The sequence below is a fragment of the Petromyzon marinus genome, chromosome 61 (genome assembly GCF_048934315.1).
Source record: "Petromyzon marinus isolate PM22_M1 ecotype Great Lakes invasive population chromosome 61, UKy_Petmar_22M1.pri1.0, whole genome shotgun sequence".
Lineage (NCBI taxonomy): Eukaryota > Metazoa > Chordata > Hyperoartia > Petromyzontiformes > Petromyzontidae > Petromyzon > Petromyzon marinus.
Window position 1 is genome coordinate 2,437,582 of NC_133727.1, and position 27,056 is coordinate 2,464,637.

The 27,056-nt window shown below is 55.0% G+C and overlaps 2 protein-coding genes across 7 annotated transcripts in view; one reads left to right on the forward strand and one right to left on the reverse strand.

Annotated features, from left to right (window-relative positions):
• Positions 1-10,605, forward strand: part of LOC116955712 (uncharacterized) — a 37,374-nt gene extending 26,769 nt beyond the window's left edge. For 2 of the 4 annotated variants that reach the window (XM_076053458.1, XM_076053459.1), the window contains 4 exons: positions 4,279-4,368; positions 4,898-5,011; positions 7,038-7,091; positions 7,581-10,605. In XM_076053458.1, the coding sequence (XP_075909573.1) occupies positions 4,279-4,368; positions 4,898-5,011; positions 7,038-7,091; positions 7,581-7,675 (353 nt within the window). In that variant the 3' untranslated portion in view covers positions 7,676-10,605. The remainder of the gene's footprint in view (positions 1-4,278; positions 4,369-4,897; positions 5,012-7,037; positions 7,092-7,580) is intronic. The other 2 variants (XM_076053460.1, XM_076053461.1) reach the window with 1 other exon arrangement.
• A 3,349-nt stretch (positions 10,606-13,954) lies between these two features.
• Positions 13,955-27,056, reverse strand: part of EXOC1 (exocyst complex component 1) — a 34,450-nt gene continuing 21,348 nt past the window's right edge. For all 3 annotated transcript variants that reach the window (XM_032976912.2, XM_032976913.2, XM_032976911.2), the window contains 5 exons: positions 25,919-26,156; positions 24,112-24,295; positions 22,649-22,848; positions 17,433-17,627; positions 13,955-16,201 (listed from right to left, as the gene is read on the reverse strand). In XM_032976912.2, the coding sequence (XP_032832803.1) occupies positions 16,049-16,201; positions 17,433-17,627; positions 22,649-22,848; positions 24,112-24,295; positions 25,919-26,156 (970 nt within the window). In that variant the 3' untranslated portion in view covers positions 13,955-16,048. The remainder of the gene's footprint in view (positions 16,202-17,432; positions 17,628-22,648; positions 22,849-24,111; positions 24,296-25,918; positions 26,157-27,056) is intronic.

Consider the following 27,056-nt stretch of genomic DNA (forward strand, 5'->3'; position numbering starts at 1 on the left):
TGCGTGACTGTGTCACTGTGGCCGTGTGTGTGTGACTGTGGCCGTGTGTGCGTGGCTGTGCGTGACTGTGTGTCACTGTGGCCGTGTGTGTGTGACTGTGGCCGTGTGTGTGTGACTGCGTGACTGTGTGTCACTGTGGCTGTGTGTGTGTGTGACTGTGGCCATGTGTGTGTGACTGTGCGTGACTGTGTGTCACTGTGGCCGTGTGTGGGTGACTGTGGCCGTGTGTGCGTGACTCTGCGTGACTGTGTCACTGTGGCTGTGTGTGTGTGACTGTGGCCATGTGTGTGACTGTGCGTGACTGTGACACTCTGGTCGTGTGTGTGACTGTGCGTGACTGTGTGTGACTGTTACCACTAAACCACGACTGAAATATCTAATTAATAAGCTTGTGCCGGAGGCCCCGGGGGGACAGGCGTCTATGACGTCTCCTGGCCAAACCCCATTTGGCGGAGCCAGGAAATTGAATCTTTACCCTCGGGGCTCCTCCAGAAACAACGAAAAGCCACTACGGATGGTCACGTGGAATGTTCGAACGCTCACTGCGGAGGAGAGGCTGCCACTCCTCGAGCGGGAGCTGGACCGGTGCCGCCGGGATCTCCGTGGTATTCAGGAGGTCCGGTGGACCGGCTCTGGCTCCTGCCACCATGAGGGGTGGACAGTCCTCTACTCCGGGGAGGACACTGCCAAACAACAGGATGTGGCTCTTATTCTGAACAAAATAATGAAGGGGGCGTGGGAGCGTGGCGGCGAGGTGTGGGAAGCTGTAAGCCCCAGGCTACTTTGGGCTCGCCTTCCCATCAATCGGAGGCGAGGAGTGGTGGTCGTGGTTACTTATGCCCCCACCGAAGACGAACATCCGTGGAGGGATGCAGGCAAGGCTGATGAGTCCAGATGCCTTCTATGACCTCCTGTCACAGGTGCTGGCTAAAGTGGCCCCTCGGGATAGAGTCATCTTGTTGGGTGACTTCAATGCCCGAGTTGGTCATGATGCTGGCACCTGGTCTGGAGTGATTGGAAGGCATGGGCCAGATCAGCTCAATAACAACGGTAGGAGGCTGCTAGATTTTTGTGCAGCCCATGGGCTTGTAATTACCAACACGCTGTTCCGGCATCGGCGCATCAACACAACATCATGGATGCATGCCGGGTCCAAGCAAGAACATCTGCTGGACTACATAGTGATGGACCAGCGGATGCAAGCCCATGTCCTTGACACCAGGACCTACCGTGGAGCTGATCTGCCCTCTGACCATCGACTAGTCATCTGTAAGATGCGCCTGCCTTTCTTCCAATCCGGTGGTGGGTGTACACCCAGGACCCCATTCCAACCTAAGGTGGCCTGGTCTGAGTTAGCTGATGAAAGTTGCAAGCGAGAATTTCATCATCACTTGCGGCTGGGGTTGGCATCGTCCCCTACTCCTCCTGATGTGGAGGGTAAATGGGCGAAGTTTAGGACTGTGACTCATGCAGCTGCAATGGCTGCTGTGGGTACGCGGTCCAGACCTCGCCAGAGACCCTGGCTGACAGAGGAGGTGTTCAGGATGGTTGAGAAAAAGCGACAGGCCCACTGTCATCGGCTACAGAATCCCACGTCAGAGAATGAGGCTTACCGCAGCCTTCGCTCGGAGGTTCGGAGAGCCGTGAGGATGGGTGGTGGTCGCGGGTTGCTGAGGAGATGGAGTCTGCCTCAGTGTTCCACGAACACAAATCCCTATTTAACTCCATCAAAAAAGTAACCTGCAGCACCACACCGATTATCATCATTAGGGGAAAAAACGGTGATCCAATCTCCGACCCCCAGGAACAGGTTTGCAGATTTGCTGAGCATTTATGTGAGGTCCTGGGGGAGGGGAAACGTGGGGATGACCCTGCTGAGGCTGCGGTGCCTCAAATATTGGAGGAAGTCACCCCCTGTGAGTGGCTGGCTGAGGTGCCATCTGTTGAGGAAGTACTGAAGGCAATCCAGAGTCTGAGACCAGGAAAGGCACCTGGCAAAAATGATCTCCCAAGCGAAATGCTCAGGGTGGGTGGCGTTTGTGCACAGACTGCCCTACATGACATCATAACAACAGTCTGGACCACTGGACGGGTTCCGCAGAATTGGAAGGATGCCCTGGTGGTCCCCCTCTTTAAGAAGGGGGACCGCACAGACTGTAACAACTACAGGGGCATCTCACTCCTCAGTGTGCCGGGAAAGGTCCTGGCAACGATTATTCAACATTGCCTTGCCAGGCACGCTGAAGAGAGGCTTGCGGAGCCCCAATGCGGTTTCAGGAAAGGGCGTTCCTGCACAGATGCCATATTTTCTGTCCGTCTGCTACAGCAGAGGTATAGGGAATTCCAACAAGACCTTCATCTCTGCTTTATTGACCTGGTCAAGGCCTATGATACCATCAGTAGGCCTGGGCTCTGGGTTGTTTTTTTGTGCTTTCGGAGTCCCTGACCCTCTGCTCACGATCATTAAGGACCTTCATGATGGTGAGCGGGCCCGGGTAAAACTACGTGGCCATGAGTCAGAGCCATTCCCTGTACACCTTGGGGTACGACAGGGATGTCCTCTGGCTCCCACATTATTTAACATCTATTTTGACCACGTAGTTCGTGAAGCCTTCAATAGCTGTACCGGAGGAATTTCCATTTGATACAGATATAATGGGAGGCTGATCGATGCTCGGGTGCGGTCAAGGGATGACTCCCTATTGGTCAACCAATAGGGAGTCATCCGATGATTTGGTAATTGCTGCTCATTCAGAGGAGGAGTTGGAGCCGCTGCTGCTGAAACTGGAGCGTGCCACTAAGAGGTGGGGCCTTACCATAAGCCCCACCAAAACTAAGCACCTGCCTGGGTATTTTGTACCATCGGACACTCCACCCCCACAACTCCCAATCGGTGATGGGGCAGTTGTCGTGAGAGTGGAGAGTTTCCCATATCTGGGCAGTGTGCTTATGACTGGCTCCAGTTTATCAGCAGAGGTCTCACTCCGAATCAGTCGAGCGGCAATATCTTTTCATCGGTTGCGTAACGCTGTGTGGAAGCTACCTGGTCTGTCGCTCTGCACTAAGCTTCAAGGCTTCTCGGCCACGGTCATTCCCTCCCTTCTCTACGCTTGCGAAACGTGGACCCCCCTAATGGAACATCTTCGCCGGTTAGAAACATTTAGGCTGGCCTGCCAACGTACCATTCTGGGTTTCACCAAGCTGGATTGTGTGAGGAGCTCACAAATCCTTGAAAGATCTGGACAAAGTCCCATCGGTGAGCTCCTCCGGCAGGCAAGGCTGCATTGGCTGGGTCATATAGCCCGCATGCCCAGCCACCGCATGCCGAAACAGCTTTTGTTCGGCCGGATCGAGGGGGCTAAACGGGCGCGGCACGGGCTAGAGAAGAGATGGAGTGATGTGATACAGGAGGACGTGGAGCTGAGTGGACTTACCGATGACTGGTACCAGCGGTGTCAAGATCGGCCTCTGTGGAGGAGGCTCGTGAAGGACGCTACTGGGCAGTTGGAGGCAGTCGCCCTCCAACAAAAACGGAGGGCAAAGGAGCGACGCTCACAACAACGAGCGGAGCGCCGGGTGGCTAGAGCACAGCAGGTTGGCACAGTAGGGGGCACAGGTGGTGCATCAGCCAGTCATCTCAGTCGACCCGTGGTACCTGGGTCTGCCCCGTGACCTCCTGCCAGCGGGCGTTCGACACTTCACGTGGCCTCAAGGTGCACATAGCCTGGCACAAGCGTCGTGGTGACGTCACCGCCACTTAGTGGCGAATGGCGGTTGTTGTTGTTGTTGTTGACGGTGTGACGGTGTGTGTGTGTGACTGTGTGTGACTGTGTGTGTGTGACGGTGTGACTGTGTGTGACGGTGTGACTGTGTGTGTGACTGTGTGTGTGACGATGTGACTGTGTGTGTGACGGTGTGACTGTGTGTGACGGTGTGACTGTGTGTGTGACTGTGTGTGTGACGATGTGACTGTGTGTGTGACGGTGTGACTGTGTGTGTGACGGTGTGACTGTGTGACGGTGTGATTGTGTGTTACTGTGTGACTGTGTGTGTGACTATGTGTGTGACGGTGTGACTGTGTGTGTGACTGTGTGTTTGACTGTGTGTGTGAGTGTGTGACTCTGTGTGTGACGGTGTGACGGTGTGTGTGACTGTGTGTTACGGTGTGACTGTGTGTGTGACTCTGTGTGTGACTCTGTGTGTGACTGTGTGTGTGACTGTGTGACTGTGTGTGTGACTGTGTGACTGTGTGTGTGACTGTGTGACTGTGCGTGCCAGGTGCGGTGCTAATTTGGATCTCTGAGCATTACGAGCTGCTGCTGATCTTTGCCTCTAGATTCCTGCTGGACGAGGGGGAGTTGGAGCCCGGTAGGTGTGGGAGAGGGGGAGAGAGCCAACAGCTACTCACACAAAGAGCGCACAAGGCACCCTGGCTCACACACACGTGTCTCTCTCTCTGTCTCTCTGTGTCTCTCTGTCTCTTTCTCTGTCTCTCTGTGTCTCTCTGTGTCTCTCTCTCTCTGTCTCTCTGTCTCTTTCTCTGTCTCTCTGTGTCTCTGTCTCTGCCCCCCCCTCTCTCTGCTCCCCCCCCTCTCTCTGCTCCCCCCCCTCTGCTCCCCCCCCCTCTGCTCCCCCCCTCTCTGCTCCCCCCTCTCCCTGCTCCCCCCTCTCCCTGCTCCCCCCTCTCCCTGCTCCCCCCTCTCCCTGCTCCCCCCCTCTCTGCTCCCCCCTCTCCCTGCTCCCCCCCTCTCTGCTCCCCCCTCTCCCTGCTCCCCCCTCTCCCTGCTCCCCCCCTCTCTGCTCCCACCCCTCTCTCTGCTCCCCCCCCTTTCTCTGCTCCCCCCTCTCTCTGCTCCCCCCCTCTCTCTGCCCCCCCCCCCTCTCTCTGCTCCCCAAGGCGGGAACACGAAGGTGTCTCCAGGAGCCTCTGCGGGCATCGCGGGCGGAGTGATCGCGGCTGTCGTGGCCGCAATCTCCGCGTTCATCGCCTACAAGCGGCGTCAGGGACGCGGTCAGCCTCGCAACAACAACAATCACAACAGCGACCACAATCACAAAAACAATCACAACAACAGCGACCACAATCACAACAATCTCAACAACAGCGACAACAATCACAACAACAATCTCAACAACAGCGACCACAATCACAACAACAATCACAACAGCGACCACAATCACAACAACAATCTCAACAACAGCGACCACAATCACAACAACAATCTCAACAACAGCGACCACAATCACAACAACAATCTCAACAGCGACCACAATCACAACAACAATCTCAACAGCGACCACAATCACAACAATCTCAACAACAGCGACCACAATCACAACAACAGCGACCACAATCACAACAACAATCTCAACAACAGCGACCACAATCACAACAACAATCTCAACAACAGCGACCACAATCACAACAACAATCTCAACAACAGCGACCACAATCACAACAACAATCTCAACAACAGCGACCACAATCACAACAACAATCTCAACAACAGCGACCACAATCACAACAACAATCTCAACAACAGCGACCACAATGACAACAACAATCTCAACAACAGCGACCACAATCACAACAACAATCTCAACAACAGCGACCACAATCACAACAACAATCACAACAACAGCCACCACAATCACAACAACAATCACAACAACAGCCACCACAATCACAACAACGATCTCAACAACAGCGACCACAATCACAACAACAATCTCAACAACAGCGACCACAATCACAACAACAATCTCAACAACAGCGACCACAATCACAACAACAATCTCAACAACAGCGACCACAATCACAACAACAATCTCAACAACAGCGACCACAATCACAACAACAATCTCAACAGCGACCACAATCACAACAACAATCTCAACAGCGACCACAATCACAACAATCTCAACAACAGCGACCACAATCACAACAATCTCAACAACAGCGACCACAATCACAACAACAATCTCAACAACAGCGACCACAATCACAACAATCTCAACAACAGCGACCGCAATCACAACAATCTCAACAACAGCGACCACAATTACAACAACAATCTCAACAACAGCGACCACAATCACAACAACAATCTCAACAACAGCGACCACAATCACAACAACAATCACAACAACAGCCACCACAATCACAACAACAATCACAACAACAGCCACCACAATCACAACAACGATCTCAACAACAGCGACCACAATCACAACAACAATCTCAACAACAGCGACCACAATCACAACAACAATCACAACAACAGCCACCACAATCACAACAACAATCACAACAACAGCCACCACAACAACAACCACCACCACCACCACCGCAGCAATCAGCACGACCTAATCCCTGATCGCGCTTGACACGTTCCACACCAACGTCACGCGTGTCCTTAGCGTGCCACGTGTATGACGCGCGACGTTTCGGGCGACGGTCCTCCTTCAGAGCGCACACACACATAGGTCACTCATGAAGGGCCGTTGCCCGAAACGTCGCCCGTTAACACACGGAGCGGCGGCGTAGCGGTCAGCGCTACCGCTGCGCCACAAACCTGGTCCACCCGGGGTTCGATTCCCGCTCACGGCCGCCCACAACACCGGTGACGATTCTCTGAACCGGTCCTGGGCCTCCCCTAGATCGACTCGGCCTCAAACGAGTACCCGGTGTGGTATGGTGGTAAAAAAAAACCGCCACTGGGGGAGACAAAGGCGGCCGGGTGTGGTTTTTTCCGGCCACACCACCCCCTCGTGTGCCGTGCCGGCAATCGTAGGTGCTGCTCACGGACAGCACTTGCCCCGACAGTCCGTGAGAGGCTACACGGGGCACCTTCGTCTTTGTGCCTTGGTGCTGACGAGGCTCGTGCGGAGCTGCTGGCTGTGCTGAGTCGTCTGCGGGGTGATCTTTAACACCTCCAAAATCCCCGTGTGGTCCCCTTGTGGTCTCCCGTGTGGTCCCCGTGTGGTCCCCGTGTGGTCCCCCGTGTGGTCCCCCGTGTGGTCCCCCTTGTCAACAGGCGTGGCGGGTCCTGGAGGGGTCCCAGGGCAGCAGCAGGGGTCCGGGGGCAACAGTGAGTGACCCCCTCCCTCCCTCCACCCTAACACGCAGTGTGTGTGTGACACGTGTGTGTGTGACACGTGTGTGTGTGACACGTGTGACACGTGTGTGTGTGACACGTGTGACACGTGTGTGTGTGTGTGTGTAACACGCGTTGTGTGTGTGTGACACGCGTGTGTGTGAGACACGCGTTGTGTGTGTGTGACACGCGTTGTGTGTGTGTGAGACACGCGTTGTGTGTGTGTGACACGCGTTGTGAGACACGCGTTGTGTGTGTGTGAGATACGTTATGTGTGTGAGACACGTTGTGTGTGTGAGACACGCGTTGTGTGTGTGTGTGTGACACGCGTTGTGAGACGCGTTGTGTGTGTGTGAGACACGTTGTATGTGTGAGACACGCGTGTGTGACACGCGTTGTGTGTGTGTGACACGCGTTGTGTGTGTGAGACACGTTTGCTGTGTAACACGTGCTGTTCGTGTGCGATGTGTGTGTTGTGCACAGTGATCACGTCCCTGATTGGTCAGTTTTTCGGTGGAGGAGGCAGAGCCGCCGCCAACGCGAACTATGGCACCCCGGGCAGGGGCCAGCAATTCTAGCAGCGCCACTCAGCAGCCAGCCAACCAACCACTCAGCCAACCACTCACTCAGCCAACTACTCACTCAGCCAACCACTCAATCAGCTAACCACTCACTCAGCCAACCACTCACTCAGCCAACCACTCACTCAGCTAACCACCCAACCACTCACTCAGCTAACCACTCACTCAGCCAACCACTCACTCAGCCAACCACTCACTCAGCCAACCACTCACTCAGCCACTCACTCACTCAGCCAACCACCCACTCAGCCAACCACTCACTCAGCACCCAGCCAGCCAGCCACTCACTCAGCCAACCACCCAACCACTCACTCAGCCAACCACTCACTCAGCCAACCAACCACTCAGCCAACCACTCTCAGCCAACCACTCACTCAGCACCCAGCCAACCACTCACTCAGCCAACCACCCGGCCACTCACTCAGCCAACCACTCAGCGCCAAGCCACTCACTCAGCCACTCGGCACACACCCCTCTGCACAGCACACATCATCAAGCACAGCAACCTTCGCCGAAACCTCACCTGTGTATGCACCCACACATCCCCCGCGTCTTCATCATTCCGCGTCTGCGGCGGGCTGATGATCGTTGCCGTGTGGAGGGGAGGAACTCTCCTACCGGACTCTCCAGGACTCTCTCGGACTCTCCTGGACTCTCCGAGCGAGAGGACTCGGGCAGCCTGCACTCGTTCCAAATTTGAGACTCGTCGATCAAACTCTGGAGTCTGTGCCCCAGGACTCGCGACTTAGGGCCCCAGGGGATTTGTGACTCCCAATTAATTTTCCCAATTTGAGACTCCGGGATTTGGGGAATCGAGTGCCTGGACTTCAGTCCAAATTTAAGGACTCTTTTTTTAAAGATTTGAATCTGAGGCTCGGGAGGGCGGAGGGAATCGAGGTTCACCGGCTGAACCTTTTGGCCTGGACTCAAGACTCAAGAATCTGGACTTTTGAGTCTGAAAGCCAGGACTTGGGATTCCAGAATTTTGAGATTCGAGACTCAAGATTCGAGACTCAAGATTCGAGACTCCATCTCCTCTCCACTTACCCCCCCATCACCCCCCGTGTATAAACCGGTGCGTTTTAATCAAGTTGTGTATATAGGGGTACAGGGGTCGACCGTGCATATCGGGGTACAGGGGTATCCTTGTGTCGACCATGCATAAAGGGGGATATAGGGGGTATCCCCTCTGTGTAAACCATGTACACATAGGGGTATCCCCTCTGTGTAAACCATGTACACATAGGGGTATCCCCTGTGTAAACCATGTACACATAGGGGTATCCCCTCTGTAAACCATGTACACATAGGGGTATCCCCTCTGTGTACACCATGTACACATAGGGGTATCCCCTCTGTGTACACCATGTACACATAGGGGTATCCCCTCTGTGTACACCATGTACACATAGGGGTATCCCCTCTGTGTACACCATGTACACATAGGGGTATCCCCTCTGTGTACACCATGTACACATAGGGGTATCCCCTCTGTGTACACCACGTAGGGGGTATCCCCTCCGTGTACAGCATGCGTGTAGGGGTGTCCCCTCCGTGTACAGCATGTACACATAGGGGTATCCCCTCTGTGTACACCATGTACACATAGGGGTATCCCCTCTGTGTAAACCATGTACACATAGGGGTATCCCCTGTGTAAACCATGTACACATAGGGGTATCCCCTCTGTGTACACCATGTACACATAGGGGTATCCCCTCTGTGTACACCATGTACACATAGGGGTATCCCCTCTGTGTACACCATGTACACATAGGGGTATCCCCTCTGTGTACACCACGTAGGGGGTATCCCCTCCGTGTACAGCATGCGTGTAGGGGTGTCCCCTCCGTGTACAGCATGTACACATAGGGGTATCCCCTCTGTGTACACCATGTACACATAGGGGTATCCCCTCTGTGTACACCATGTACACATAGGGGTATCCCCTGTGTAAACCATGTACACATAGGGGTATCCCCTCTGTGTACACCATGTACACATAGGGGTATCCCCTCTGTGTACACCATGTACACATAGGGGTATCCCCTCTGTGTACACCATGTACACATAGGGGTATCCCCTCTGTGTACACCATGTACACATAGGGGTATCCCCTCTGTGTACACCATGTACACATAGGGGTATCCCCTCTGTGTACACCATGTACACATAGGGGTATCCCCTCTGTGTACACCATGTACACATAGGGGTATCCCCTCTGTGTACACCATGTACACATAGGGGTATCCCCTCTGTGTACACCATGTACACATAGGGGTATCCCCTCTGTGTACACCATGTACACATAGGGGTATCCCCTCTGTGTACACCATGTACACATAGGGGTATCCCCTCTGTGTACACCATGTACACATAGGGGTATCCCCTCTGTGTACACCATGTACACATAGGGGTATCCCCTCTGTGTACACCATGTACACATAGGGGTATCCCCTCTGTGTACACCATGTACACATAGGGGTATCCCCTCTGTGTACACCATGTACACATAGGGGTATCCCCTCTGTGTACACCATGTACACATAGGGGTATCCCCTCTGTGTACACCATGTACACATAGGGGTATCCCCTCTGTGTACACCATGTACACATAGGGGTATCCCCTCTGTGTACACCATGTACACATAGGGGTATCCCCTCTGTGTACACCATGTACACATAGGGGTATCCCCTCTGTGTACACCATGTGCACATAGGGGTATCCCCTCTGTGTACACCACGTAGGGGGTATCCCCTCCGTGTACAGCATGCGTGTAGGGGTGTAGTGGTATCTGCTCCGTATCGGGTCTCGGGTTGGAGTGGTGAGCTTTTGCCGTGAAATGCCGCGTGCTTTGCTGGATGATCTCACCCCACCCACCTCCTCCTCGCCCTCCCCAGAACTAATAAAAGATCGTCAAACTCTTCTTGGACGGCAGTCGATGTGCCTCGACATCACAAACGGATAGCTTCCACGACGTGGCTCACGACGTGGACAATTATAGCAGCAGCAGCAGTGTGTGTGTTAACGGGCGACGTTTCAGGCAACCGCCCTTCCTCATGGCACGCAGGGAGACCAGTGGAGAGGCCGGTGAGTGACCTGTGTGTGCGCTCTGAAGGAGGGTCGGCGCCCGAAACGTCGCGGCCATACACGTGGCACGCTAAGGATGCACGTGTGGAGGGGAAAATCCACGCGACCATCGGGAGAGCGAGACACGCAAACTCCAAATATATAGCAGCAGCAGGAGCAGGGGTCAGGGTCAGGATCGCTCCCACGACCTCCTGCATACCAGGCGAGGTAGTTTACATCTCACCACGGAGAGAGAGAGAGACACGCAAACTCCAAATATACATACTCTTTAGTTCTTTCGGTAAAGTCACGTAGGTATAAATTTTAATAAATCACGACGTTCCGGGCGCAACACAAGCGTCCATCATCAGGTGGGAAAGCATTGGTCGGCTGCTGAGGCAGACTGTTTTAAAAGGTTTGAAATGGGTGGAGTCCAAGGGTCATAAAGAAGTGGCCGGGGCTAGTGAAGTTAATGTGAGAAATTAGCATGATGTTAATGTGAGAAATTAGCATGATGTTAACGTGAGAAATTAGCATGATGTTAATGTGAGAAATTAGCATGATGTTAATGTGAGAAATTAGCATGATGTTAACGTGAGAAATTAGCATGATGTTAATGTGAGAAATTAGCATGATGTTAATGTGAGAAATTAGCATGATGTTAACGTGAGAAATTAGCATGATGTTAATGTGAGAAATTAGCATGATGTTAATGTGAGAAATTAGCATGATGTTAACGTGAGAAATTAGCATGATGTTAATATGAGAAATTAGCATGATGTTAACGTGAGAAATTAGCATGATGTTAACGTGAGAAATTAGCATGATCTTCTTTGGTTCTTTCGGTAAAGTCACATAGAATGAGAATAAAATAATAAATTGATAAAATAACACAATAAAATTCTCACGACGTTTCGGCCACAACACAAGCGGCCTTCATCAGGTGAAGGGACGAGACTGTCTGGAGGACAGCGCTGGAGCGAAAAAGCCACGCTCAGATTGCGACCTTTAAGCTGTGTGAGAAGAAACAAAGCGCCTTGACAAAGGAATTAGCATAGAATTTAGCATTGAAATAGCTGAGTGATTAGCTTGTGACTGGTCACAGAAATGGCTATGTTAAAGTTAAAGCATACACATCCACAGAGGCACCCCTTGACAAAGGAATTAGCATAGAATTTAGCATTTAAATAGCTGAGTGATTAGCTTGTGACTGGTCACAGAAATAGCTATGTTAAAGTCAGAGCATAAACATTCACATAGGCACCTAGTACAAATCAAACAGGAGAAATTTAGCATTGAAATAACTAGGAGAATTTAGCATTGAAATAACTCGGAACAGAGGAGGGGGAGAGAGACAGCTGCGAGGTGCTGTTATAATCCATGTTGTAAACCATACCATTAACCGTGGTGTGAGAGGTATTAAGAGTCAATGCCAGCGAAAGAGCTGCGGCCTGAAGGTCATCGTAAAATACAATTAATTAAGAACGGAAATGGTTTAAAACATTTTTCCAATGGTTACTAAGCCAGAATCCATCTTCTCGGTTGAAATTGTCTCTGTGCTTGTATATGTGAATGGCCTCATGAATGAATCTCTCATGGTAGCCGGTTGGTTTGCAAAGAACCTCCGTCTTGGAGAAGTCAATGTCATGTGAGCCCACTGAATTATAACAGTGATCTGCCACGGCAGAGGAGTTCATCCTACCGTGTTTCAAGTCTGCTTTATGTTCACGGATGCGGTCCGAGATATGTCGTTTGGTTTCTCCAATGTAGCTACTACCACAGAGGCACTTTAGTTTGTAAATGCCCGGGTACTGTATGTCTGGAACAGCATCTTTTACAGATGGAACTAGATCACGGATTTTATGTATTGTGTTGAATCGGACCTGGATCTTGTGTTTATTCAGGATTTTGGAGATCTTTTTAGTGACAATTTATTATTTTATTCTCATTCTACGTGACTTTACCGAAAGAACCAAAGAAGATTAATCCTTGCAGTCACGAAAGCTTTAAATCGAAATTAGCATGATGTTAATGCGAGAAATTAGCATGTAACTGTAAGATAGGAGAGAGCGGCCTCCTAGACGACACGGAAGTGGCTATGTTAATGCAGCGGGCGTCAGGGTCGGGATCGCACCCACGACCTCCTGCATACCAGGCGAGGTAGTTAATATCTCATAGCCACCACACCTTCCGGTTAAAAAGCAAAGTGCGACCCACGCGTGTGAAGCCAAACCGACCCGGAGGTACAAACCCGGCCTCTCTCCCCGCAAGACAACAACTCCTGCTGCCTGCGACTCCCGTCTTTATTTTAGCAGGTGAAGACCCCACCGAGCTACTTACGTAGAACTTTAGATGTTTAAGCACCCTGACTGTCACGTATAGCCCAACGAAGTGGCTCGTCATCGTCACGTGGACATTTATAGCAGCGGCCCAATACCACCTCGACTCCCCCACGCACTTCACCCGAGATCCCCGCAAGGGCACCTCGGTGGCTATGAAACGTTATCTACCTCGCCTGGTCTACAGGAGGTAGTAGGTGCGATCCCGACCCTGACGATGCCTGCTGCTGCTGTATATTTGGAGTTTGTGTGTGTCTCTCTCCGTGGTGAGATGTTAACTACCTCGCCTGGTATACAGGAGGTAGTGGGTGTGATCCCGACCCTGACGATGCCTGCTGCTGCTGTATATTTGGAGTTTGCTGCGTCTCTTTCTCCCTGTGGTTTTTTTCCCCTCCACGTTTAAAAATCAACCTCACCACGCGTTCAGAGGTATTTGGCTGCTGCTATGAATCTCCACGTGACGACGATGACGACGATGACGACGACGATGACCACACGCCGCTCCGTCGTTTGTTGCCGCCAGGGTCGCTTCTGAAAGCGAGCTACCTATCGCAGTGGGAGGGCTTACACCTGGTGACATAAAATTAGATATTAGAGTTGTGCCGCGTGAGGTTGTGCCACGCTGAGTTGTGCCACCTCGCGTGTGCCCACAGGTCCCCCCGTGTGTCCCCGTTTGTCCGCGCGTGTCCTCCGTCCGTCCCTCGTGTGTCCCCCGCGTGTCCCCCGTGCGGAACGGACGGACGACGTGCGGTTCGCGAACGCAAAGCACCCCCCGGCACGCGTCGTCGGCGTCGGCGTCGTCGGCGTCGTCGTCCGCACCGAAGGAGAGCCACCGGCTGGGGGGGGCAGGCAGGGTTGGTCCCAGGGTCACGTGACTCACCGATTGTTTATTGTCGTCATTTTTTAAATCACAAAACGCCAAGCAGCCCAGCCACAAACGACACGATACGAAGGCGTTAATAGATTCAAGGGGTTATTAGCGCGTGCCTTCAGGGAGAGCCCGAGGTTATACTTATTGTGAGAGGTGGGGGGGAGGTAAAGAAACGATGGTGGTGCCGATGGTGGCTATGATGGTGACGGTGGTGGTGTGGTGGTGGTGATGATGGGAGGACGGGATTCCAGAGTGGAGCAGTGGTGAGTGGAGAAGCAGAGAGAGTGGTGAGGTGACATGCGGTGTGGCGAGTGGGTGAGTGAGTGGGTGAGTGAGTGGGTAAGTGAGTGGGTGAGTGAGTGGGTGAGTGAGTGGGTGAGTAAGTGGGTGAGTGAGTTGGTGAGTGAGTTGGTGAGTGAGTGGGTGTGTGAGTGGGTGGGTGAGTGGGTGAGTAGGTGGGTGAGTGAGTGGGTGGTTAGGTAGGTGGCTGGTAGTTAAGTGGCTGGTTGGGTGATTGGGTGAGTGGAACCTGCAGTATGGTGAGTGGGTGATTGAGTGGGTGAGTGGGTGAGTGAGTGGGTGGGTGGGTGAGTGAGTGGGTGGTTAGGTAGGTGGCTGGTAGTTGAGTGGCTGGTTGGGTGATTGGGTGAGTGGAACCTGCAGTATGGTGAGTGGGTCCTGCAGTATGGTGAGTGGGTGAGTGGGTGAGTGAGTGGGTGCGTGAGTGAGTGGGTGAGTGGGTGAATGAGTGGCTGGTTGGGCGATTGGGTGAGTGGAACCTGCAGTATAGTGAGTGGGTGAGTGGGTGACTGGGTGGGTGGGTTAGTGGGTGGGTGAGTGAGTGGTTGAGTGGGTGAGTGAGTGGTTGAGTGGGTGAGTGAGTGAGTGGGTACGTGAGTGAGTGGGTGAGTGGGTGAGTGAGTGGGTGAATGAGTGGCTGGTTGGGAGATTGGGTGAGTGGAACCTGCAGTATGGTGAGTGGGTGAGTGGGTGAGTGAGTAGGTGGCTTAGTGGGTGGGTGGGTTAGTGGGTGGGTGAGTGAGTGAGTGGGTGAGTGAGTGGGTGCGTGAGTGAGTGGGTGAGTGAGTGGGTGAATGAGTGGCTGGTTGGGAGATTGGGTGAGTGGAACCTGCAGTATGGTGAGTGGGTGAGTGAGTGGGTGAGTGGGTGGTTGAGTGGTTGAGTGGGTGAGTGAGTGGGTGAGTGAGTGGGTGGGTGAGTGAGTGGGTGCGATAGTGAGTGGGTGAGTGAGTGGGTGAATGAGTGGCTGGTTGGGAGATTGGGTGAGTGGAACCTGCAGTATGGTGAGTGGGTGAGTGAGTGGTTGAGTGGGTGAGTGAGTGGTTGAGTGGGTGGGTGAGTGGGTGAGTGGGTGAGTGAGTGGATGAATGAGTGGCTGGTTGGGAGATTGCATGGGTGGATACCTGCAGCAGTGAGCTGGCTGAACGCGGTATGGTGCAGCAGGAGAGGAAACAGCCTTCTGGTAGAGGCCGAGTCTTCAACGACGTTCACGGGAACCGTAACCAAAGCAGCAGCTACCGAACAGCGACAAGGAGGCGGCTGGTCGCCGCCGCAGCGAGCAAACTGGGGTGCGTTAATTGGGTTAATTATCCGTCACCGCTAGCGAACGACGCCTCGACTGGACTTGACGAGCGAGGGGCAGAGGGGCGGGAGAACGAGGGGGCACGTGGGGGGGGGAGCGGGGGTGAGTGGGGAGTCTAACACACGGCAGGGGGGCTGGGTGTGTGGGGGGGGGCGAGGAGGTTTCTACGCGGAGAGGCCTCAGGTCACCCATCACCCAGGTTCAACACCCCTGAACACGTGCAAAGCGCGAGCAAAGTGCGTATAAATATATACATACACGCATACGCGTGCGTGTGTGCGTGCGTGTGTGCGGCGTGTGTGCGGCGGTAGTGTGGTGGTTAGCGCATCACCGCACTCTGTGCGTGGTGCTGGCCAAACCACCACGTCGTGGGAGTGCCGCTGTGCCGGCCCTTTCACCGGGGGGGGGGGGGGGGGGCGGTGTGCATGTTGCGTGTTGTGTGTGTCTGCCTGTGCGGGGGTGTCAGTGTGCGTGATTGTGCGGGGTGTCAGTGTGCCTGTGCGATCTGGGAGAAGTAGTCCAGGATGTCACGGATGCTGAACTCCATGCTGATCCCGGCGCCCGGGTAGCAGCGAGAGATGAGTCCCTCGAAGTGTTTGTACTGACGGATAAACTCCTCCTGCATGGAGTGCCACACGACCTGCACACACACACGGGGACACGGGGACATGGGCTCATGAGGACACGGAGACACGGGGACACGAATAAATGGAGACACGGAGACACGGTGACACGGACACAAGGAGAAATGGGGACACGGGCATTGGAGGAAATAGGGGCATGGGTTAGAAAGACCCAGGGACACAGACACAAGGGAAAGACACTGAAGAGACAGACTAGAAGACAAAGACACACAGAGTTGGCATACCAGAGACACCCAGGATGAAGACAATGGAGAAAGACAGAAGGATGACTCCCCTCCCACAGACAGACAGATGGACGACCACCCTCCCACACACAGACACACAGATGGACGACCCCCCTCCCACACACAGACAGATGGACGACCACCCTCCCACAGACAGACAGATAGACGACCACCCTCCCACAGACACACAGATGGACGACCACCCTCCCATAGACAGACAGATGGACGACCCCCCTCCCATAGACAGACAGATGGACGACCACCCTCCCACACACAGACACAGACAGATGGACGACCACCCTCCCACACACAGACACAGACAGATGGACGACCACCCTCCCACACACAGACACAGACAGATGGACGACCACCCTCCCATAGACAGACAGATGGACGACCACCCTCCCACACACAGACACAGACAGATGGACGACCACCCTCCCATAGACAGACAGATGGACGACCACCCTCCCACACACAGACAGAGGGACGACCACCCTCCCATAGACAGACAGAGGGACGACCACCCTCCCCCAGACAGACACAGACAGATGGACGACCACCCTCCCACAGACAGAGGGAGGGACGACCACCCTCCCACAGACAGATGGACGACCCCCCTCCCACAGACAGACAGATGGACGACCACCCTCCCACACACAGAGGGACGACCACCCTCCCACAGACAGACAGATGGACGACAACCCTCCCACACACACAGAGGGAGGGACGACCACCCTCCCACACACAGAGGGACGACCACCCTCCCACAGACAGACAGATGGACGACAACCCTCCCACACACACACAGAGGGACGACCCCCCTCCCACAGACAGACAGATGGACGACAACCCTCCCACACACAGATGGACGACCACCCTCCCACACACACAGAGGGACGACCACCCTCCCACAGACAGACAGAGGGACGACCCCCCTCCCACACACAGACAGATGGACGACCACCCTCCCACACAGAGGGAGGGACGAGGAGGTGCGCACCTGCAGCAGGTTCTCCTCCTCACACAGGTGCTTGTCCACCTTCTTGTAGAGGTTCTCGAGGCCGCGTTTCACCTCTTTGCCCGGGTACTCGCGCAGCACCTTGCGCAGCTCCTGCTTGCTGAACATCAGCTGGTAGCCCACCTCGTCGGCCTTCACGCCCTGCGCCACGCGCGCCTCCACGCCCTCAAAGAATACCTGGGGGCACGCGCGCAGACACGGGCAGGGGGGGGGGGGGTGGGGGGCGGAGACACGGAGAGACTTGTGGAGGCGCGTGGGGAGAACGACGCAGGGGGAGACACGGGGAGAGACGCGGGGAGAGACACGGGGAGAGACGCGAGGTGAGACACGGGGAGAGACGCGGGGGAAGACACGCAGGGGGGAGACACAGAGAGAGACGCGAGGGAAGACACGCAGGGGGGAGACACGGAGAGACTTGTGAAGGCGCGTGGGGAGAACGACATAGGGGGAGACACGGGGAGAGACACAGGGGGGGGCAAAGAGAGAGATGCAGGGGGAGACACGGGGAGAGACGCGGGGGGAGACATGGGGAGAGACGCCGGAGGAGACGGGGGACACGCAGGGGGAGACACGGAGAGAGACGCGGGGGGGGGGGGGGGGTGGGGGCGCAGAGAGAGACGCAGAGAGAGACGCAGAGAGAGACGCAGAGAGAGACACGGGGAGAGACGCGGGGGGAGACATGCAGGGGGGAGACACGGAGAGACTTGTAGAGGCACGTGGGGAGAACGACGCAGGGGGAGACACGGGGAGAGACGCGTTGAGAGATGCAGGGAGACACGAATGTGGTGGAGACACGGGGGGAGACACAGAAAGAGATGCGTTGAGAGACACAGGGAGATGCAGGGAGAAATGCAGGGGGAGGCAGCGGGAGCCACAGACAGAGACACGGGGAGACACGCAGGGGGGAGACACAGGGAAAGACGCTGGGGGAGACACGCAGGGGGATACACGGGGAGAGACGTATGTATGTTGAACTTCTTTTGCACCGTACGTAGCCAACCAGAGGGAGACAGAGACACGGCCATAGACACAAAGAGAGACACGATGAGCTTCGACAGACTCAAATGAGCACTGTACCTGGTGCGGTGCATAAGCATCGCCACTAGAGAGACAAAGACGGCCGGGCGTGGTCCTGGCCAACCACCCACTCGTGTGCCATTCCGGCCTTCATAGGTGCTCGCTAACAGCACTTGCCCCTAGTCTGTTAAGGCTATACGGGGGATCTTTGTATTTGTACGTGTGTGTAAGTGTGTGTGCGTGTGTGTGTATACGTGTCCGGCAAAACAACCCCCTACCTCCTCGCGGTGCCGGACGGGCAACTCTGTCGTGGACAGTGCTGTGGGGGGAGATCCAATTTTGATTGGCTCCTCCCCTCATGGCATATGTGTCCACCACAGGGGCTAAACGGGGGCTCTGGACGGGTGCGAGGGGCTGGTAACCCCTCCACCTTCAATTAATTACCACGAAACCGCGAATTAAACTGAAATATGTAACTAATAAGCTAGTGCCGGAGGCCCCGGGGGGCCAGGCGTCTATGACGTCTCCTGGCCAAACCCCAATTTAGCGGAGCCAGGAGATTGAATACCTACCCTCGGGGCTACTCCAGAAACAACGAGAAGCCACTACGGGTGGCCACGTGGAATGTTCGAACGCTCACTGCAGAGGAGAGGCTGCCACTCCTCTGTCGGGAGCTGGACCGGTACCGCCTGGATCTATGCGGCATTCAGGAGGTTCGGTGGACCGGCTCTGGCTCCTGCCACCATGAGGGGTGGACAGTCCTCTACTCGGGGCAGCAGACTGCCAAACAACAGGGTGTGGGTCTTCTTTTGAACAAAAGAATGAAGGGGGCGTGGGAGCGTGGCGGTGAGGTGTGGGAAGCTGTAAGCCCCAGGCTACTTTGGGCTCGCCTTCCCATCAACCGGAGGCGAGGAATGGTGGTCGTGGTTACTTATGCCCCCACCGAAGATGAACATCCGTGGAGGGATGCAGGCAAAGCCGATGAGTCAGATGCCTTCTAGGACCTCCTGTCACAGGTGCTGGCTAAAGTGGCCCCTCGGGATAGAGTCATCATGTTGGGTGACTTCAATGCCCGAGTTGGTCATGATACTGGCACCTGGTCTGGAGTGATTGGAGGGCATGGGCCAGATCAGCTCAATAACAACGGTAGGAGGCTGCTAGATTTTTGTGCAGCCCATGGGCTTGTAATTACCAACACGCTGTTCCGGCATCGGCGCATCCACCCAACATCATGGATGCATGCCGGGTCCAAGCAAGAACATCTGCTGGACTACATAGTGACGGACCAGCGAATGCGAGCCCATGTCCTTGACACCAGGACCTACCGTGGAGCTGATCTGCCCTCTGACCATCGACTAGTCATCTGTAAGATGCGCCTGCCATTCTTCCACTCCGGTGGTGGGTGTACACCCAGGACCCAATTCCAACATAAAGTGGCCTGGTCTCAGTTATCTGATGAAAGTTGCAAGCGAGAATTTCATCATCGCTTGCGGCTGGGATTGGCATCGTCCCCGACTCCTCCTGATGTTGAGGGTAAATGGGCAAGGTTTAGGACTGTGACTCATGCAGCTGCAATGGCTGCTTTGGGTACGTGGTCCAGACCTCCCCAGAGACCCTGGCTGACAGAGGAGGTGTTCAGGATGGTTGAGAAAAAGCAACAGGCCCACTGTCATTGGCTACAGAATCCCACGTCAGAGAATGAGGAGGCTTACCGCAGCCTTCGCTCGGAGGTTCGGAGAGCCGTGAGGCGCTGCAAGGATGGGTGGTGGTCGCGGGTTGCTGAGGAGATGGAGTCTGCCTCAGTGGCCCGTGATCACAAATCTCTATTTAACTCCATCAAAAAAGTAACCTGCAGCGCCACACCTATTACCATCATTAGGGGAAAAAACGGTGATCCAATCTCCGACCCCCAGGAACAGGTTCGCAGATTTGCTGAGCATTTCTGTGAGGTCCTGGGGGAGGGAAAATCCCTCAGCCAGGAAAACATCATGGCACAAAGTGAGGATGACCCTGCTGAGGCTGCGGTGCCTCAAATATTGGAAGAAGTCACCCCCTGTGAGTGGCTGGCTGAGGTGCCATCTGCTGAGGAAGTATTGAAGGCGATCCGGAGTCTGAGACCAGGAAAGGCAGCGGGCAGAGATGATCTCCCAAGCGAAATGCTGAGGGAGGGTGGCGTTTGTGCACAGACTGCCCTATATGACATCATAACAACAGTCTGGACCACTGGACGGGTTCCGCAGGATTGGAAGGATGCCCTGGTGGTCCCCCTTTTTAAGAATGGGGACCGCACAGACTGTAACAACTACAGGGGCATCTCACTCCTAGTGTGCCGGGAAAGGTCCTGGCAAGGATTATTCAACATCGCCTTGCCAGGCACGCTGAGGAGAGGCTTGCGGAGCCCCAATGCGGTTTCAGGAAAGGGCGGTCCTGCACAGATGCCATATTTTCTGTCCGTCTGCTACAGCAGAGGTGTAGGAAATTCCAACAAGACCTACATCTCTGCTTTATTGACCTGGTCAAGGCCTATGATACCATCAGTAGGCCTGGGCTCTGGGTTGTTCTTCGTGCTTTTGGAGTACCTGACCCTCTGCTCACGATCATTAAGGACCTTCATGATGGTGAGCGGGCCCGGGTAAAACTATGTGGCCGGGAGTCAGAGCCATTCCCTGTACACCTTGGGGTGCGACAGGGATGTCCTCTGGCTCCCACATTATTTAACATCTATTTTGACCACGTAGTTCGTGAAGCCTGCAATAGCTGTACCGGGGGAATCTCCATAAGGTACAGATATATGGGAGGCTGATCGATGCCCGGGTGCGGTCAAGGGATGGCTCCCTATTGCTCAACCACGTTATGTATGCTGATGATTTGGTAATAGCTGCTCATTCAGAGGAGGAGTTGGAGATGCTGCTGCTGAGACTGGAGCGTGCCACTAAGAGGTGGGGCCTTACCATCAGCCCCACCAAAACTAAGCACCTGCCTGGGTATTTTGTACCATCGGACACTCCACCCCCACAACTCCCAATCGGTGATGGGGCAGTTGTGGAGCGAGTGGAGAGTTTTCCATACCTGGGCAGTGTGCTTATGACCTGCTCCAGTTTAACAGCAAAGGTCTCACTCCGAATCAGTCGAGCGGCAATATCTTTTCATCGGTTGCGTAACGCTGTGTGAAAGCTACCTGGTCTGTCGCTCCGCACTAAGCTTCAGGTCTTCTCGGCCATGGTCATTCCCTCCCTTCTCTACGCTTGCGAAACGTGGACCCCCCTAATAGAACATCTTCGCCGGTTAGAAACATTTAGGCTGGCCTGCCTACGATCCATCCTGGGTTTAACCAGACTGGATTGTGTGAGGAGCTCACAAATCCTTGAAAGATCTGGGCAAGGTCCCATCAGTGAGCTCCTCCGGCAGGCAAGGCTGCGATGGGTGGGTCATGTAGCCCGCATGTCCAGCCACCGCATGCCGAAACAGCTTTTGTTCGGCCGGATTGAGGGGGCTAAACGAGCACGGCACGGGCTAGAGAAGAGATGGAGTGATGTGGTACAGGAGGACGTGGAGCTGAGTGGACTTGCCGATGACTGGTACCAGCGGTGTCAAGATCGGCCTCTATGGAGGAGGCTCGTGAAGGACGCTACTGGGCAGTTGGAGGTAGTCGCCCTCCAACAACAACGGAGGGCGGAGGAGCGATGCTCACAACAACGAGCGGAGCGCCGGGTGGCTAAAGCACAGCAGGTTGGCACAGTAGGGGGCACAGGTGGTGCATCAGCCAGTCATCTCAGTCAGTCGACCCGTGGCACCTGGGTCTGCCCCGTGACCTCCTGCCAGCGGGCGTTCGACACTTCACGCGGCCTCAGGGTGCACATAGCCTGGCACAAGCGTCGTGGTGACGTCACCGCCACTTAGTGGTGAATGGCGGTTGTTGTTGTGTACGTGTGTGTGTGTGCATACGTTGAGTTTGGGTAGTGGCTGGCCCAGGTAGGACGTGACATAGGCCTGCAGGGGTGTACGTGTGTGTGTGTGTGTGTACGTGTGTGTGTGTAGGTGTGTGTGTAGGTGTGTGTGTGTGCGTACGTTGAGTTTGGGGAGTGGCTGGCCCAGGTAGGACGTGACGTAGGCCTGCAGGTGTGTACGTGTGTGTGTAGGTGTGTGTGTGTAGGTGTGTGTGTGTAGGTGTGTGTGCGTACGTTGAGTTTGGGGAGTGGCTGGCCCAGGTAGGACGTGACGTAGGCCTGCAGGTGCTCTGCGTATTTGTTTTTGGCGTCGCGCCGCTCCGCGTCCAGGCTGCTGATCTTGAGGCGGGAGAGCGTGGCGAAGAGGTGGTGGTAGTTCTCCATGAGCACCACGTCCCGCGGGGTCTTCTGGCTCTCGGCCGCCACCTTCTCCACTGCCGCGGCCACAACAACAACAATAAACAATAACAACAAACAACCACCTACTCCATCACCGCAGCCACAACAGCAATAAACAACAACCACCACCTTCTCCACCTCCGCAGCCACAACAACAATGAACCACCACCGCAGCCACAACAACAATAATAATAAACAACAGTCACCGACTCCACCACTGCAGCCACAACAACAATAAACAACAACAAACAACAACCACCTCCACCACCGCAGCCACAGCAAAAATAAGCAACGATAAACAACCACCGACTCCACCATCGCAGACACAACAACAATAAACAACGAGCAGCACTAAACAACAACAAACAGCCACCTCCCCCATTACTGCAGCCACAACAACAACAACAACAGGAAACAGCCACGTTCTCCACTACCCCAGCCACAACAGCAATGATGAAGAAACAACAACATCAATAAACAACAACCATGCACAACAGGGACCTTCACATACAAGCTGTGTTTCATCTGCCCGGCGCTCCGCTCATCGTTGTTGCGAGCGTCGCTCCTCCGCCCTCCTCTGTTGCTGGAGGGCGACTGTCTCCGACTGCCCAGAAGCCTCAAGACAGCACCTAGCCTGGCACTGCCTAGCAGCGTCCTTCACGAGCATCCTCCACCACAGAGGCCGATCTTGATACAATCGGTAACGGTTAATTGGCAAGTACGCTCAGCTCCACTTCATCTCTCCAGCCCGTGCCGTGCCCGTTTAGCCCCACGCTATCCGGCCAAGCAGAAAGTGCTTAGGTATGCGGTGGCTGGGCATGCGGGCTACGTGACCCAGCCAACGCAATCTTGCCCACTCAGTCACCCACTCAGTCACCCACACATTCACCCACACAGTCACCCACTCAGTCACCCACTCAGTCACCCACTCAGTCACCCACTCAGTCACCCACTCAGTCACCCACTCAGTCACCCACTCAGTCACGCGTTGGGAGGGCATGCGGGCTACGTGACCCAGCCAAGGCAGCCCTTGGGACTGTGTCCAGATCTTTCAAGCAACTGTGAGCTCCTCACAGTCGAGCCTGGTTGAACCCAGGACGGATGGACCAGGACGGATGGTAGCCAGGCCCGCCTGAAAGATTCAAGCTGCGCATTCCTCCCTCCCCTCCCTCCCACCCTCCCCTCCACCTCCCTCCCGCCTTCCCCTCGCGCTCCCTCCCTCCCGCCCTCCCCTTACCCTCCCTCCCTTCTCTCCTTCCCTCCAACCCCTCCCTCCCTCCGTCTCCCCCTGCCCCTACCGTTGTCAAACACGGCACGGATGAGCCTGGCGTAGGCCTTGTCAAGGTCCCCCCTGCGCTCCGCGCTGCGGAAGATTCCCTCGGCAAGTTCGGCAAACTCCTCGAACGCCGACACGAACGGCAGCACCGCCACCTTGCTCTTCTTGCCGATCTTCACCTCCTCCATCTGCCGCGTCTGCGTCGACTGGTGGGGGAGTGGGGGGAGAGGGGAGGGGTCACGCGGGGTTCGGGGGGAGGGGCCGAGCTTGGGGGCGTGGTCATGCGACACAGGATGGACACGTGGATTGCAAAAACGGGGCGCGTCGCGATACTAGGACAGACACGCAGACACGCAGACACGCAGTGAGATGCAGAGACACACGTACAGACACACACACACACACAGGAAACACGGAGACACACACACAGGAAACACGGAGACACACACACACAAACAGAAAGATGTTGCGGGTTTAATCTCCAACACACCGGTTAGTGCTGAACTAGTAACGAATTGGCATGCTTTGTTTACGTGACAAACCTTACTAATTGGCTGTGTTGGGTGGTGGCGGGTTTAACAACACTTTTATATATTTACGTGATCAAAACCAAAAAATCCTCTATTATGGGTACTAATGGTCGCGAAAGCCTACGTGTTAAACAGAAATATCCCCCGTATAACCTTTACCAGACTGTTGTGACAAGTGCGAGTAGCAGCACACGAGGGGGTGGGTGGCCAACACCACGCCCGGGTGCCTTTATCTCCCCAGTGGTGACGTTTACAACACACCGCACAAGGTACTCATTTGAGGCCGAGTCGACCTAGGGGATGCCCAGGACCGGTTCAGATAATCGTCACCGGCGTTCACTGTGAGCGGGAATCGAATCGTAGCGCAGCGTAGCGCTGACCGCTACAACTAACCCCTCCCCCCACGCACGCACAGACACGCGGGAAACCCAGACACACTCGCACAGCGAAACACACACACACACGGGAGACACGTGACAGACACACACACACACACACGGGAGACACGTGACGGACACGCACACACACACGGGAGACACGTGACGGACACGCACACACACACACACACAAGAGACACGTGACGGACACACGCACGCACACACACACACACACACGGTAGACACGTGACACACGCACGCACGCACACACACACATACACACATGGGAGACACGTGACGGACACGCGCACGCACACACATACACGGGAGACACGTGACGGACACGCGCACGCACGCACACACACACACACGGTAGACATGTGACGGACACGCGCACGCACACACACACACGGGAGACACGTGACAGATACGCGCACGCACACACACACACACACGGGAGACACGTGACGGACACGCGCACGCACACACACATACACGGGAGACACGTGACGGACACGCGCACGCACACACACACACACATGGGAGACACGTGACAGACACGCGCACGCACACACACACATAGGAGACGCGTGACAGACACGCACACGCACGCACACACACACATACACGGGAGACACGTGACAAGACACGCGCACACACGCACACACACACACATACACACATGGGAGACACGTGACAGACACGCGCACACACACACACACACGGGAGACACGTGACGGACACGCACACGCACATACACACACGGGAGACACGTGACGGACACGCACACGCACACACACACACGGGAGACACGTGACGGACACGCACACGCACATACACACACGGGAGACACGTGACGGACACGCACACACACACACACGGGAGACACGCGCACACACACACACGCGGAGGCGTCGCTCACAATGAGCCGGTCAAAGTTGCGCTTGATGAGCACGAGGACGTTGCCAAGCGTGGTGCTGAGGAAGGAGGTGGGGTCCTGGCTCTGAGCCGTCCACACGTGGTGGCTCATCTTGACGAGCATGTGCAGCGAGGTGAGCGCATCCACGCGGTCCCCCACCGCGATGAGCCCCGCCACCTCCAGCTCCACGCACTGGAAGATCTCCGACATCATCTGGCGCAGGATCGCCGCGTCCTCCTTGCTGTGGGGGGGGGGGGGGGGGGGGCGTGGGTGGGGGACACGGAGGAAAACGGAGGCGCACGGACAGACAGGCAGAGAGACAGAGCCACAGAAAGAGAGACAGAGACACAGAGACACAGACAGAGACACAGAGAGAGAGACAGAGATATGGACAGAGGCAGAGAGAGAGACAGAGAGACAGAGATACAGAGATATGGACAGAGGCAGAGAGAGACAGAGACACGGAGAGAGAGACAGAGACACAGACAGAGAGACAGAGAGACAGAGATAGAGAGAAAGAGACACAGACAGAGAGACAGAGGCACAGAGAGATAGAGACACAGAAACACAGAGAGACAGAGGCACAGACAGAGAGAGACACAGAGAGACAGAGACACAGAGAGACAGATGAACAGACAGACACAGACACAGAGACACAGAGAGATAGAGACACAGAGAGACAGAGACACAGAGAGACAGAGAGACAGAGGCACAGACAGAGATACAGCGACACAGACAGAGAGACAGAGATATGGACAGAGGCAGAGAGAGACAGAGAGACAGAAATACAGAGATATGGACAGAGGCAGAGATAGACAGAGACACGGAGAGACAGAGACACAGACAGAGAGGCAGAGATACAGAGAGACAGAGACACAGACAGAGAGACACAAAGAGACAGAGACAGAGAGACAGAGACACAGACAGAGAGGCAGAGACACAGAGAGACAGAGACACAGAGAGACAGAAACACAGACAGAGACAGAGGCACAGAAAGACAGTGGCACAGAGATATGGACAGAGGCACAGAGAGACAGAGACACAGAGACACAGAGAGACACAGACAGAGAGACAGAGGCACAGAGAGACGGAGGCACAGAGATATGGACAGAGGCAGAGAGAAACAGAGACACAGACAGAG